The sequence below is a fragment of the Tasmannia lanceolata genome, unplaced genomic scaffold, assembly GCF_043159265.1.
Source record: "Tasmannia lanceolata isolate RefF3 unplaced genomic scaffold, GAP_Taslan_0.1 ptg000048l, whole genome shotgun sequence".
NCBI lineage: Eukaryota > Viridiplantae > Streptophyta > Magnoliopsida > Canellales > Winteraceae > Tasmannia > Tasmannia lanceolata.
Window position 1 is genome coordinate 2,477,358 of NW_027518725.1, and position 15,821 is coordinate 2,493,178.

The window sequence follows — 15,821 nt, forward strand, 5'->3', positions numbered from 1 at the left end:
AAAAAAAATCCCTTCAAAATAAATATTGGTGGGCCTAACAATGGTAATGTGCTTCAATGAGAAATTTGGGCATTTACTTATTTATTACAGTGCGAATTGAAACATGAATGGTAGGCCTGTCCCAATCTACCACCAATTGGTTGGGCCCCAATATGCATTGAAATTAACGGTTGCGATTAGATTAACATAACCATTATAATTTGAGATCAGCTAGCAAGATGATCTCATGATTAACAGGTGGGATCTATCGGTTTGGCGATTTGGCTGGGCTCCACAATGGATGACTTTACAGAAATCTCCTCCATTGGACAATCCTAGCCCTCCAATTTTCAGAGATTTTTGTACAATACTTTTCGCAACGAAATTTCAACAGTTAGTTCACCACAATGGACAAGATTTGGGACCAGCAGATCACAGATGAACGGTTTGGATCATTGAATAAGTGGTCCCTACCTTTACATTTTCAGATGATATTTGAAAAAAGTAGAGCCCACACCATATAATCTCCCAAGATCCAACAGCTTAATCACATCACTGTCGTCTAGGGTCTAAGATCTTCTGAAAAGGATTCACAAACTCAATATTTTTCTTAGGCCCTGTTTGGATTGCAAGAAAAATATTTCTGATGGTATTTTTTCTTTCTTTCAAGATTTAGAGGGAAATGGTATGATTATGGTTAATCTAGAGGGATACATACCATCATAAGTAAAAGGTCCGTCTGAATAAGAATTTAATATTTTTCCTTTCCTAAATTTTTCACAAAATATTGCCATCCAAACAGGGCCTAAAAGATGATGAATGATAGAATGAAGGGTGCCTTTGCACAAACCAGCTACAAGGGCGCTCCTATTGGTCCTTTTCGCAATGGCGAAGCCATTTCCATCATAAATGGATTTTGCTGAAAAAGACCAATGGGGACCCCTTGTAGCTGGTTTTTGCAAGGGTGCACTTCATTCTATCATTCCTCCTAAAGGAATTTAAAAAGGTTCTCATATGGATATTTACGTTGCACGACTGCATGAACTATCTCTTTCTCTATGGTGCAACGCGCTGCACCATATTATCCTTCGTTATTGTTTGTTTATACGTAAAAGAACTAAACTACACATTAGAAAAGTATGGAACTAGGGGAATCCAATACAAATAATCCGACCAAAACAGCTCAATGAAAGAAGAATCCGGCAAAGGCGAGAACGGCAGCAAGACTGGAAACCTCGACTGGAGAGGCGCTGCTTTTGGTGGCGTTATGGCTGGAACCATCGGCGGCCGATGGAGCCTGGGTGGGTTCTCCCGCTGTGGGTTTGCCGGTTACCGGCGAGGTTTCCGGTGAGGACGTGACCTCATTGGAAGGTGAGGACATGACCGGAGATGTTTCCGGTGAGGATGTGACCTCATTGGAAGAACTGGTGGGTGCGCCAGCCGGAATGTCGGCATAGGGTGTGTCATTGGTTTCGGCCAAGTCGTCGTAGTCGTTATAGTCACCGTCGGTTACATTGGACGCTGGTGGGGCTGCGCTGTAGTCGTGGACGTCGATGGAGGAATAGGGAGATGGAGCTGATTTGGATGAGGCGGCGAGATGGACAGTGGAGATTGAGGTGGTGATGGTGAGGAAGAGAATAGTAAGGGTGGTGAATTGTTGTGCCATTGTTGGGTTTTGGTGTGTGGTGATAGAGAGAAGGGGTGTATATCTAAGAATGAGGGGTTGAGGAGAATTTGCCTCGAAAGTGGGGAGAAGGAAGTGGTGGTGAGATGTGGGTTTGTTTTTGTTTTCCTTATATTTGATGGAAATGGGTTGAGGGAACTTAAATTAGCTGCTGAGTTGGTTAGACTGAGTCAACAAAATGCTGTAACCCAAGAAAAGAAAATTAGGGGCATGTTGGTCTTTTAGCAATTAGGACCAGATCGATGGACGAGATCTCATCATCGCTGTTGCAGAGGGATGGACGAGATCTTGTCATCGCAGAAGTGGTACAGAGTGGGGCCGGAATCAACGGACCCAGACGGTATTATTTAGACTTGGGGTGTCGATGGACCCAGACGATCCGATGGATCTAAAGGATCTGAGCGTTAATGGGCAGGATCATGATCCTAAGGTACAAAATTATGTAGGATCATGATCCGGATCATAGTTAGCAAAACGTGATTCGCCGAAAAAACGGGACGGCAAAAATTCGAGTTTGATACGGTACTGGTTCAAAAAAAAGGTAGTAAAAAAAAACGGAAACACAAGAAAATGAGTTTAGAATTTTGTCATTTACAAAATATGGTGGGGGTAAAATTGGAAAGTTGGCCCAAAAAAAGTGTTTAAAAAGTTTAAAAAGCCTTTTAAACGTGTTTAAAATGCATTTTAAACATGTTTAAAACATTTGCCTAAAAAAACAGAGTTTTATTCGTCGTGAAAGTTTTAAACGGCACCAATAAAACGCGGAAAAAAGAAAAGAAAAGAAGAGAGTTTAAAACGGAGTTTTACAACCTATGATCCGGCCATACCTAAAAATCCAATGGAGCGCCTTAGATATGAACAGAGGGCGTCCATTTATTAAAATATTGTTCATATTTTGTTTTGGGAAAGTGATATACTCGGCCCCTGTTCTTCCCTTGGGGAGCCTCCTCTAGTGTATTTATGAATTATGACTAGAATTATACACCACAAGGGGGTGGCCCAAGGAAGAGAAAGGGGCAAATATTATTTTGGGGATGTCTAACACATCCTTTAATGACTGAAAACTAAGGCCTGCTTCATTCATCTCCTCGAGTACATTGAGACCTCTCTTTCCATTCTCATTAGCCAGATTCTCTCTGTGATCCTATTCTTTTCAAAACAACCAGATAAGAACAAAAAAATACAAGGTAATCCATCTTAGATTGAGTCCAGGTGTCTTACGAAAATCCTAGCTGACTTGGCACGGTGTGGTCGAGTAATCAGTTGACACGGCTAAGTACTTGTTTGACAAGGTCAAGAGTGGAAAAGAAGTTTTTATCAACTCTGTAGGCCAAACTCATAATACAGGCAGAACACTGCCAAGATATAAGAGTATCGACTCTGTAGGCCAAACTCAGAACACAGGCAGAACACTGCCAAGATATAAGAGTCGACTCGGGTGAGTTTTAAAAACTATGGCTGAAGCAACTCAATAGTCACTTTCTCCAAAGATACTCCTTAATCTGTGCCTCAGAGTCACTTCCTCAAAAGATATTCCATTCAGCCCGTTTACTCGGACGAGAATGAGTAACATTGTTTAACACAGCCCTTAGCTTTTGAAAATTGAGAAGGGGTTTCACAGATTCAACTTGAAAAAAGAGAGGCAAAGAAGAAGAAGAAAGGAATTGAGACGAGAGTAGTGTCTTGTTCTATGCTCGGGAAGAGAGTGAGTTCAAAGAAGGAAAAAGGAGTTTGAGAGCAGTGACCTATTCTATGTTCAAGGGAGAGTTTGCCGCAAGCCCACTCAGGTGTGTTGTGCTCACCAGTCGGGAACAAAGCTTCACGGCCAAGTAAAGAGAATGGGATACTATTTCTGTAAGAAGAAGAATGAGGTAGGCAGTTTGGATTAGGCCTGAGTTCTTATCTCATAATCGTCAAAAACAACAAGCATCTGTAAGGTGATAGTCATACAATCAAGATAAAAAACCAACATGAAGAGTTGAAACAATCACACAGTAGTTTTTAACAAAGCAAATACAGGCAGTAGCATGAATAACAGTAGCAAACGATCAACAGAGTCTTAAACAAAATGAGGTTGGTTAAAAGAACATCCAGTGTCACTACTACTGAAAAACCAACCCCTATATACACTACTACTTAAATATAAATATAAAACGAGATAATCTTCTTTTAGACCACTATGTCTGCAGATTATACTAACAACTACCCAAAGTACCACCACCTACCTTGCCCCCCAAACCATGGATCATCACAAAATAGTTCTAATATCTCCTTCGTTGGGGGGTTGATGAGCAGTCTGGATCACTCGAACGCCCACTGGTTCTCCCTCCGAACCTCTTCTTCTTCCTCTGGAGTGAAATCATTCTTGATATTGAATGTCTTGCGGATTTCTTCAGGTGTTTTTCCCTTGATCATATCAGCCACAGTTTGGCAAGTCAGGTCTAGGAGGCTCTTGATGTTCAGGTAGTTTGCAGCCTGTAAGCAAACAGAAATGGAATGTAAAATGAAGACCAGAACAATCAAAATGCATGACCCCAAATACTTTTCATCATGGATGCATAAAAAAGGGGGGCTTCGGTTCATATATAGTATAGAAGAGGAACAATTAGAGTATCATGGATGCATTGTATTTATCATGCTTCCTTTAGTAGCCCGTACCTAAGATGGTTCAATGCCCAAAAACCATTACGATTGAGTGATCCCCCCCTTTAAGACATGACTCAAATAATTGATTTTAGGATTATAGGCAATCTAAGAAATAACCTACCACGTGAAAGATTCATCTCAACTAAGGTATAAACCATGTGCGAGATGTTAAGTAATATGATGCATTCAGGAAGCATTGGATCACATCAACGTTGACTATTGAAAAAAAAAGTTGTTTTTTGACCGATATATGCTAACTGGAAAGAACGATATATGTGTGTATCTTCCAAAATAGAAAATTTTATTTCAAGGTCACGACTAACCAGTAAAGGCAAAGAGAGAATGGCCGCAATGATCAAATTAATCATTTGTAACAATGGTTACCATATGAGTATCACATTGGCATAAGAAACACATAAATATGTGGACATCAGATAAAGCTACAAGATGTGTGCTAAAAAGAAAGCCCAACAGAGCCTATTAGCATACCTATCTGTCACTAAGAATTGTCAGTTGAAGTGCTTCAAACTACAACACTAAAAGGTCAAAGAACAAACAGCATGCCGGTTTTGATAAATTGTGCCCTTTATACAGTGGAATTAATGACTGCAAAGCAAACTCAGATTATGTAAGATCAAACAGTCCCAAAAAAAATCACATTTGACTTAAAGATTTCATACTTAATCCAGGTAGGGCTAGAACTGGAAGGATGACGAGCATCAAGGACATTGACAGGTGTCAAGGTTGTTGAAAGAGCTTAAAAGGGACTGTTGTATGGTTTAATCCAGGTAGGGCTGGAACTGCAAGGAAGAGAGACTGTAGAGGTTTAAGTCGGGACTGTTCTGAAATTAACAGACAATAGAAAAGGGCTATGATTTGTAGCAGGACTGTTAGGGGGTTTCTTGAATACATAGGTTAACGTTTGGGAATTGTAACTATGCGATTTACACAGGGTCCAGCATTAAGGGACAGATCTGTAGGGTTTTATAACAGCAGGCTAACGGTCAGAGGGTACAACAAGTATTAATAATGGTTTTGATGGTGTTGGGAATCTGTAACACGTTATGATAAGGGTCTTCACAGGTAGTCAAAGACAGGTGGGTAAGTTCCTTAGCTGGTTTAAGTTCTGTCGGTGAGCTAAGAAAAAATGAAAAAAATGATGGTGAAGGCTGTTTGTTGGTTGAAGGGTTGGGTGACTGATAGACTACAGGTAGTAGTCCAAGGCATTCTTGGATTGTTCAAAGGGTAGTGAGGGATGGGTTTATAATGTAAAGTTCTAGAGAAGATTAAGTTGAGGTATAAGTTAGGGTTTTTTTGGTAGATGGAATGAGGGGGGGCTGATTTCTTTAGATGGCTTGGTCAAGGAGTCAGGACCATGTTCCTAAATTTTCACCGAAACCGACAAAAAATGGCAAAATGTTACTGTTTCGATTCCTAACGAAAAGCATACCAAAATCAAAACCTTAATTATATTGGTGGTATACTATACTACTATGTGTTACGTAATTATATTTGATATGGATTTTATGGGCAATGTGGTGTATGTATTATGTATAAATATTAATATGCACATTCCATATAAATATATATCTATTATATATAAGCAGGTTGGGAAAGTCAGAGAATTTTTCATTTTTTTTGAAAATTCCATAAAGCTGATGAGTGTATTTTGACTGCTTTTGTACCAGTCTTCTTCAGCTTCAAGATAAGGATTTAACTTTGATATCCGCATCTCTCTTGGATGAGTTCTCCACACGTCGGTTCTGTAAGAACCCTCCTCTAATACGGTTTCACCTTCTATCCAAATGCAATTTTGTCAATCCCATTTTTATCCCTGCGCTACGTGTTGCAATTTTTTGTAAATGCACAGAACAGTAGCCTTTTCTCCAAGTCCTAAAAATCCTTCCCCATCTACACGTAGAGGCGTAGAGCCCATCTCCATTTCTCTGGACACGTCACTTCTGTTGTAGTAACGTGTAGGCGATACTGCGTCTCTCTCTCTCTCTCTCTCTCTCTCTCTCTCTCTCTCTCTCTCTCTCTCTCCACCGCTAGAGCTACACCTACCCCTCCGTCATAATTCTGCCGGACATCCAACTTCATGTTACTTGCGGCTACAGATCTAGGGTTTCAAGTGTCTAACATGTTTCCGACACGCCTCCACCTTCCAGTTAGTAGCGATACAGATTTAGGGTTTCAATTCCAGTGTTTTGGCAGTTTTAGATCTCAAAATTTGAGTATAAATGAATTTCATTTCTCAGACTCCCTGCTTTGATACTTCGGGTCTGTTTATTTCGACGTAAAAATGGATGTAAAATTTGTTTTATGTTGTAAAAATGAACATAAAACAAATTTTATGTCCATTTTTACGTCAATAGAAACAGAGCCTTCATATAAAACCTAAGAATTTCCCCTTCCAGAATCTAGGGTTTTGAAATTTATGATTATGGGTTTGGATCGAAGTCCCAATCCATCACCATCTCAGTACTTCGGGATTTTTATTTTAGTAACTCATGAATCTAATATTCTTAACACTACATTGAATTGATTTAATGCTTCTGATACTTTAATTGTTGGTTTTCCTCAGACATTTCCTGATATGTTCGTGTCATTATATTATCCCAATAATTTTACAAGTTTTTCATTTCTATATATTTCCTGCTGTGTTATCCTAAAAAGAATCTCACCATCCCAGTTTACTTCCAGAACCCTATTTTTTTTCTTTCCCCTGTTTTGAGAACCAATGAAGTGGGTTTTTCTGGGTGAGAGACCAAGATGAGTAAGAGGAAGAAGTAGAAGTGGAAGAGGAATATGCAGATGAGAGAATGAAGCCCTAAATAAGCTACCCTATGGTACCTGCTATCATTAATTCTTGTTCTAGCTGACCTCAGTGTTATTTTGCAGGATATTCTAAGGTAACAAATAAAATCTAATTATTTTTTTTCAACCTTGATAGTTTCCTGTGCCTTTTATTGGTTCTTTTTTCATCATTTTGTTCTTATTTTATTAGTCTACACGAAGAAAAGTTACAGGATCTTTTTAGTAATGTTTTTCCTTTTCCTCCTTTTTATCTTCTTCCTCTTATGGGTACTGAAATTAGAAGCCCTCTTTAGGGTTGTGAAACCATGGGATTTTGTGAGTCACGTTTCTGAAGTTGTTTTCTTCTTATGCATAGTCCCTTGGGATTTTTTTGGAACCCAATAATTATTTTTTTTGGGTTTTCTTCTGATTCGGTTGAATTGATTGAGTAATCGAGCAGCCATAGGACTTAAAATGTAGTTAAGATTAAATGATTGATCATTGATCCACAATCAGTACGGGTATTCTCATTTTGAACAGTTAGAATTGTCTACCATTAACTTTGAGAGTTTAAATACATTTAAAGGTTCAATATTTTATTTGCAATGCTCATGATTGTATCTCCTTATGTCCTTTGTTAAAAAAATACTGTGATAATCCTTTTGTTATCAAACTGAAGTCAGTTTAAATACCCATTTGCTTCACCATTGGATACTATAAATTCACTGTTGTTTGAACTAAAATTAACCAGGTCCCATCCAAAATTGATAAATTGGGGTTTTTTTTACTTATTCTGAGAAGTGTCTGTCTATTCATATTATGTTTTTGCTCATTCTAAGAAGTGCCTCTCTTCATATATTGCCTCTCTTCATATATTTTGGATAAATTGGCTTTTGGTCTTTACTTGAAGTGTCTCTCTTCATGTTATGTTTATACTTTATTATTAAGCATTTAATTTTCAAAACTTTTCAAATTTTATTTATTTATTATTAGCCTCTTACTGTATGCGGGTAATATATAATCCATTGCTGTAGAAGTTTGCGTAGTCTATATATTTTTCATTCTGGTTATTATTGATACGAGGCCCCCTTACTGAATTTGTCCAGTTTGAACCCTTAAGTACCTACAAGCACCCTTGGAACTGATTTTTGCAAGGGCACCATTCATTCTATCATTTACAAATATGCAGCCTGCAATCCAAACAGGGCTTAATTTGGCATACAAGAAAAACATTTCTGATGGAAATTTTTTCTCCGACATGATATTAGAGAGGTGGTATGATATTGGTTAATGTAGAGGGATATTATCATAAGTTAAAATTGAATAGGTTTGGTTCAGTCTATTTTAGAAATAGTTTTCCTTTCCAAACTTTTAAAAAAAATTCTGTCCATGATGTAGAGAGAAAAACTGTATATATTCTATCAACCTCAAAGGAAAACCTAAATGATTCCAATCGGAATCTATTTTTCAATCTCCATCTTTTAAGAACAATTATTGACGAAACAGAGAATTGGTGTTTCCCATCCTGCAGTTTCTTACATTTTCTAAAATTTTCTTTGCTTCAAATGTAATCAGAAAAACTGCTCATTCTTTGTTTTGTACATATTTCTTCTTTTCTACCCAACCTCAGATACACATCTTGCTACCCACTCCTACCTTTTTACTATTACATTCCCCATTTCCTCCAAATTTCCACAGTTTCTCTTACTTTCTTTTAATAACAATTACATCTTCATTTTGTGTTAGTTTGAAAATTTGATATTTTTTTTATTGTGTTTTCTATATATCCATGTTTTTTATGAATCATTTAGTGTTCTTTGTTCTGCCGTGCATCGCACGGCGGGGTTTTACTTGTGTGTGTGTGTAGAGAGAGAGAGAGAGAGAGAGAGAGAGGTTTCTACACAAAAGTGTAGATAAGTTATCTACACACTAGCTTAAAATACAGTGGAGGCCCACATTGTTTGGGTGATCCAAAGCATTCATTTGATTGGCCCTCACATAGATAGGGTGTCCACAAAAAATTAGCTCCATGGGATCATCCTACCCCTTCGAACCATGGAGGCAAAAAACGGACAGATTTGTGAAGGTTTATACACGTCTATTTTACCTCCACAAATCGTAGGGTTGGGTTGATCCTATGGAGCTGATTTTTTGTGGACACCCTATCTATGTGAGGGCCAATCAAATGAATGGTTTGGATCACCCAAACAATATGCCCTCCACTGTATTTTAAGCTAGTGTGTAGATAACTTATCTACACTTGTGTGTAGAAACCGTTTTCTCATATATATATATATATATATATATATATATATATGAGAAAAGTGTAGCTACACGTATGTGTAGCTAACTTAGCTACACCGACGGCTTAAAATACAGTGGGCCCCACATTGTTTGGGTGATGCAAACCATTCATTTGATGGGCCCTCACATAGATAGGGTGTGCCCAAAATATCAGCTCCATAGGATCATCCCAACCCTATGATTTGTGGAGGCAAAAATGGATGTGTAAAAACCTTCACAAATCTATCCATTTTTGCCTCCACAGTTTGAAGGGTTGAGATCATCCAATGGAGTTGATTTTTTGGGCACACCCTATCAATGTGAGGTCCTATCAAATGAATGGTTTGGATCACCCAAATAATGTGGGCCCACTGTATTTTAAGCCGTCGGTGTAGCTAAGTTAGCTACACGCATGTGTAGCTTCACTTAACTATATATATATATATATATATATATATATATATATATATAGAGAGAGAGAGAGAGAGAGAGAGGAGTAGGTACTCCCTGGAATAGATAACTTATCTACTCCCTACTTTAAAATAACAGTTGGGGCCACATTGTTTGGGTGATCCAAAGCATTCATTTGATGGGCCCTCACATAGATAGGGTGTGCCCAAAAAATCAGCTCGATAGGATCATCCTAACCCTATGAACTGTGGAGGCAAAAAATGGAGAGATTTGTGCGGGTTTATACACGTCCATTTTTGCCTCCACAATTCATAGGGTTAGGATGATCATATCGACTATCGAGCTGATTTTTTGGGCACACCCTATCTATGTGAGGGCCCATCAAATGAATGCTTTGGATCACCCAAACAACGTGGCCCCAACTGTTATTTTAAGGTAGGGAGTAGATAAGTTATCTACTCCAAGGAGTACCTACTTTTTTCTCATATATATATATATATATGAAGAGGAAAGTGAAGCTACACCGCCGGCTTAAAATACAATGGACCCACATTGTTTTGGTGATCCAAACCATTCATTTAATTGGCCCTCACATAGATAGAGTGTTCACCAAAAATCAGCTCCATAGGATCATCCCAACTAGGGGTGGACATGGTTCCGGTTCGAACCGAGGAACCGAACCGAACCGGCACATATGGTTCGGTTCGGTTCGGTTCCATAGTTATATGGTTCGGTTCCGGTTCTAATAACCTGGAACCGATGGAAATTCGGTTCGGTTCTGGGTTTGGATCCCGGAACCGAGAACCGAACCAAGAACCGACCCACCTTAAAACCCTTAGTCAGACTGGAAAACAAGTTTTTTAATCTCAGCACTTGCCCAAATATTTTTAATCTCACCAAACAAGCCTTAATATTTTAATGGCAGGAAAGAAGATGTGGGAATCCTTTTTGTTTTTAATATTAACTTGAAAGTTTTTGTAAGTGTAAGAAGAAAGTGAAAGGCTTTTAAAAATAGTAAAATATTATGAGAGTAGTTTGTATAACGCCCCCACAAAGTCATATTCATCATTTCATTAGAGACTTTTGTGCTCTGCTTTTGCCATAATGATGATGACAAGCTGGAAACAAAAAATTATTCTATCTCAAGAAAAGAAAACCAAACATTCAAACAACTATTGTGAAGAAATTCCGTTGATTTGATGAAGATCGGGTAAACCCAGAACCGAACCGAACCGAACCGATTATATATGGTTCTGGTTCGGTTCGGTTCCAAACTTATATGGTTCTGGTTCGGTTCCAATTTCAGGGAACCGATTATATATGGTTCGGTTCTGGGTATACCCCAAAACCGAACCGAACCGAACCATGTCCACCCCTAATCCCAACCCTTCAAACTGTGGAGGCAAAAATGGACAAATTTGTGAAGGTTTTTACACGTTCATTTTTGCCTCCACAAATCGTAGGGTTGGGATGATCCTATGGAGCTGATTTTTGGTGGACACCCTATCTATGTGAGGGCCAATCAAATGAATTCTTTGGATCACCAAAACAATGTGGGCCCATTGTATTTTAAGCCGGCGGTGTAGCTAAGTTAGCTACACCAGCGGTGTAGCTTCACTTTCCTCATATATGAATTACATGTGAATTGTGGCATAAATTGAATTGTGGCACAACAACACATGTCACTAGATGCTCAATATTGTTAAACCATCATGGTTTTTTTTTGGCTAATGTGGCGGCTTTTGGTACAACTAATTATGCATATAAAGTATCTCCCTCTACATAATCACAGATGCATAACAAGGAAATAGAGCCAAAATTGCTCCTGATTTGGCTAATCATGGGAAGCTTATGAAATTTGAAAACCAAGTCGTGGGACAAACTTTCCAAAATAAACTTATTCCAGAAGATGGATGGAAATCACCCTACTCCAATCATCGGTATATGGTTTTACAAAAGGTCAGTAGTAATACTTCTGCCCAGTAACTCTTGAAGGCTGCAGACAATCTATGGAATGCTAAAAACTCACCTAGTGAACCTAAAACTAGACATTCAAATATAAGTGAGGGCCAAGAAAGTATTTCATATGTGCTCTCCAGTTTTATTGACTTGGCCAAGTTTCAAAAATACCGCCAAATATTATATTAGCCAATGAAAATAGCATGCAATTCCATAATATTTTTATGGGCCTTGCTAGCATCCATTGCAGAAGGGTTTTTGCGGCTGGTCTGTCGCACATCAGACCGGCCACCTCGTTAATGAAGACAACAGCTTTTGTTTCCATTCAAGAGGTGGCTGGTCTGACGTGCAACAGACCAGCCGCGAAAAGCCTTTTGCGATGGAGCTTAGCAAATCCCTATTTTTATTTACTCGTTACTTATGTTTCTTGAATTGACTAAGAAGCATCTAGTTCATTGGCCTTTGGGAAAGTTCCAATTCAAGTCCAATTTTAAAAGCATGGCAATAAACTTTATAAAGATCAATCATCTACAGATAAAAGTTAATTTACCTTTAAAATTCCATTTTGAATACTGATATTTTGTGAAAATAGAGCAGACACATATTTGGTTCCCCACTTTCTTCCTTCTATTCAAAGATTATTTAGAGACTTAGCTAACAATATCATAATATTAATAGTATCCAAACTGCATCATTATTTTGCCATTAATTACTAGAAAAAAACTACAATCCTTTTTAAAATGGATCGTGGAGATCAGCTTTCCCGAAGCAACTATACAAATAGTTCCCACGCACTCCAATCCATAGCTACCAAAGTGGGAAGAGAGTGCGAGAAGCGATGGGGGAAGTGGAAGCAGAAGCGAGGGATTTAGAAAAGAGATAATGTGGGAAGCATCATTGAAAATCAACATGAAGAATGTAATGAGCCTCACTTGAAGCAAACAAGTGTTAAGGAAGGAAGAGTAGGGTCATATAGAAGGTTCGAGAGGAAGGGTTAAAGTAGGTAAGGACTACTAGTAAAGAAGACTTTGAATTACAAATCTTAAGAATTTATACTTTCACATGTTTTATTCATGTATATTTAATGTTATGTTTGGGGAAAAGGATCCCCATAAGTTCTATATATATATATATTTTTTTATATATATATTTTTTATTTTTATATTTTTTAAATGGTAGCCAAATTTCATTAAAAGAAAAGAGGTCTGAGATGGTCAATATGAGGAATAAGTAAAATAAGAAAGTACATATAATCAAAAAACAACTTAACAGGGATATGAGTCAAAGAGAGCTAAAGACTCCTTAGAAACACCAAGTCTCGCTAAACTATCTGCCATCTTGTTTGCCGATCAACGCACATGATGGAGGACAACTAGATGACCTCTCTTCCAATCAAGCATCTCGTCAAAAAGGTGATCAAATCTCCAAGGGTGTTTTTTGGCCTCATTGAGCCAACAAGTAACATTAAATTAGTCCCCTTCCACGACAACTTTATTAAGCCATTCCTATGCAGGAGTTCGCATAAGTTTCATATCAAATTTAAGATGAGTTTTTAAGTTTTAAATACACTCTTTTTAGAAGAAAAAAAATAACCACATAAATATTAAACATATAATTAACTAAGGAAACAAGTACGAAGCGTGTGGGAAGCACGCTTCTCCTAAATCTGGGAAGCGAGAAAAACTCGGCTTCTGAAGCAAGCTTCCCATCCAACTAGGGAATTTTCACAATGGTAAAATCTCCTTTACTATAACACATAAGGAAAACATCCCTAAAAAAACAAATTGCTGCAAAACAATGCTGATATCAGGAAATTTTCAGAGGGAATCGATAAAATCTTCTGTCCAGATCCACTCATCAAAGGATGGACAAAGTTTTGAAAGGATTCCTAAAAAAAGTGTTCAATCACAGGATTGTTGAAACACTTTCCCCAGTATCGGCTACAGCGAAAACAATGCAATATACAATTGGGTAAATATAATCAGGTTTTTTTTCCTAATAACCAGTGTTTCAAAGTGTAGAAGCACGTCAAACGTGGTTGAAGAAAATCCTAGTTGACTTGGCACGACGTGGTTGCGTAATTGGTTGATGCGGTCATAACTAGGGAGAGTTAAAGGAGTTTTTATTAACTTTGTAGGGCAAATGCGAAAGGCGGCTAAGGGAAAAGGCAGTAGAATCGGGAGAGTCCACGATGACTCGGGGGGGTTTTAAAACTATGCTAATGACAACAGATTAAAAAACATTAAAACCCCCTTTATCTACTCACAATCGCAGGAATGGCTCTGCAATAACATTCTATAAGCAAACTAGGATGTAAAACCCTCAACCCTTTTATACCTAGCCATTCCCATATCAAAACGCCAAAAAATAGAGACAAAAAAACGTCAAGATTATGATTTCACAATCAGAGCAAAGGCACAGACACACAAACAGATTAGATAAAGAAAGCCCTGACTCTCAAAACCCTAATCTCATAATTCCAACAACACATCATCCAAGAACCAACACAAAAGCAATTAAAACCCTAATTCCATAAAAACAACCAATCAACACCTATAATAATTAAATGAATCGAACCCAAATCAAGAAACCCAAAAAAAAACAAATTCAAACAAGATAAATGAGAGAGAGAGAGAGAGAGAGAGAGAGAGAGAGAGAGAATAGATCTTGAAGCGCATTTTCTCACCAAGATAAGATCGAAAAGCAGAAAGATAAACAAAAATAAACGAATCAAACCCTAATCAAGAAAACCCTAAAAAACCCCAATTCAAAAAAGATATAAACGAATCAAACCCTAATCAAGAAAACCTAAAAGCCCTAATTCAAACAAGAAAAGATAGATCTTGCAGACTATTTTCTCACAAAGATAAGATCGAATCGAAAGCAGAAAGAAAAAACAAAATCAAACCCTAATCCAAAAGAAAAAAACATAAAAAAGAAAAATAAACAGTAAAAAGAGATCTTGAAAAGTAATTTCTCACCAAAATCAGATCGAAAAGGGTGGCCTGATCCACCTTAACAAACTCCGCATCCCAATTTTTAAGCTCTTCCTCAGGCGATTTGTCCTCGCTATTTTTCGGCAATTCAACATGCTTTTTACAGTACTCAATCACCTTAGAAAGTATCTTGCTCGTCACGTTTGGAAGAGGGATCCCGTTATCAGCACAATCATCCTCGATCATATGTTTGATCGTTTGAGATTCTAGGGCAACGATCTCATCCACCTCAAAAACCTCGCCATCAGAGCTCTTCAAAGTCACCTTCTTAGACATGGTGAAAAAACCCTAATCTAAGCAACCCTAAACGAGAAAGAGATTTTTTTAGAATGAGAGGATATTGGTGCCCTAACCCTTTTTTATAGTACGGGTCTTTCCTTTTTTTTTACGTTTAATAATGCGTGAATTAAATAAAAAAGGAGATGATAAATTCGCTCCCAGTATAGGATACTGCACACCCCTGAAAAAGCGTCAAATTCACTGTACAGCGGTGTGAATTATCCTACATAGGGTGCGAATTTATCATCTCCCTTAAAAAAAAACAGGAAAAAGGGATTTGGAAATTTTAGGGAAGGTGGAAAGCTTGGGGGTTGATCTCTAGTGGGGCCAAGAGAGCTTTAGCATGTGGGGGTAATGGTGACCGTCGGATCAATTTGCAGTTGGAAAGAAAAGTAGAAGTTTGGGACTTTTCTATTAATGGGTGGGGTCCAATTAAAACAAAGGGGGTACGGATAAGGTTGGGAGTCCAATTAAGGTTAGGAGTCCTATGATTATCAGGAGGAGGAGGCGCGAAATGGGATTTTGCGAAATTGCCTAGCAATTCACCACTTTTTATGTTTTATTTTGGGAAGTGATATATTTACCCCCTTTATTTCACAGGGCCAGTCCCCTCTAGCGTATTTACAACTAACTGTTATATTCCCAATTGGCACTAACACAAATAAACAGGAAAAAGATGGGAAAAGAGGTTGATTCTAGGCAATCGGGAACCTCCTAGAGGTTCAATTCGCGAGGAACATGACTCTCCTCAAAACAAAAAGTTTCCATTGCTAAAAAGTTCTATTCTT

General features: G+C 38.0%; 1 protein-coding gene across 1 annotated transcript; it reads right to left on the reverse strand.

Annotated features, from left to right (window-relative positions):
• Window positions 1–3,641: 3,641 nt before the first annotated feature.
• LOC143864412 (SKP1-like protein 1B) lies at window positions 3,642–15,106 on the reverse strand. The gene is made up of 2 exons (XM_077375349.1): window positions 14,740–15,106; window positions 3,642–4,138 (listed from the first exon to the last, which is right to left on the reverse strand). The coding sequence occupies exons 1-2, from the start codon at window positions 15,028–15,030 to the stop codon at window positions 3,965–3,967; spliced, it is 465 nt and encodes a 154-aa protein (XP_077231464.1). The 5' UTR covers window positions 15,031–15,106; the 3' UTR covers window positions 3,642–3,964.
• Window positions 15,107–15,821: the final 715 nt, after the last annotated feature.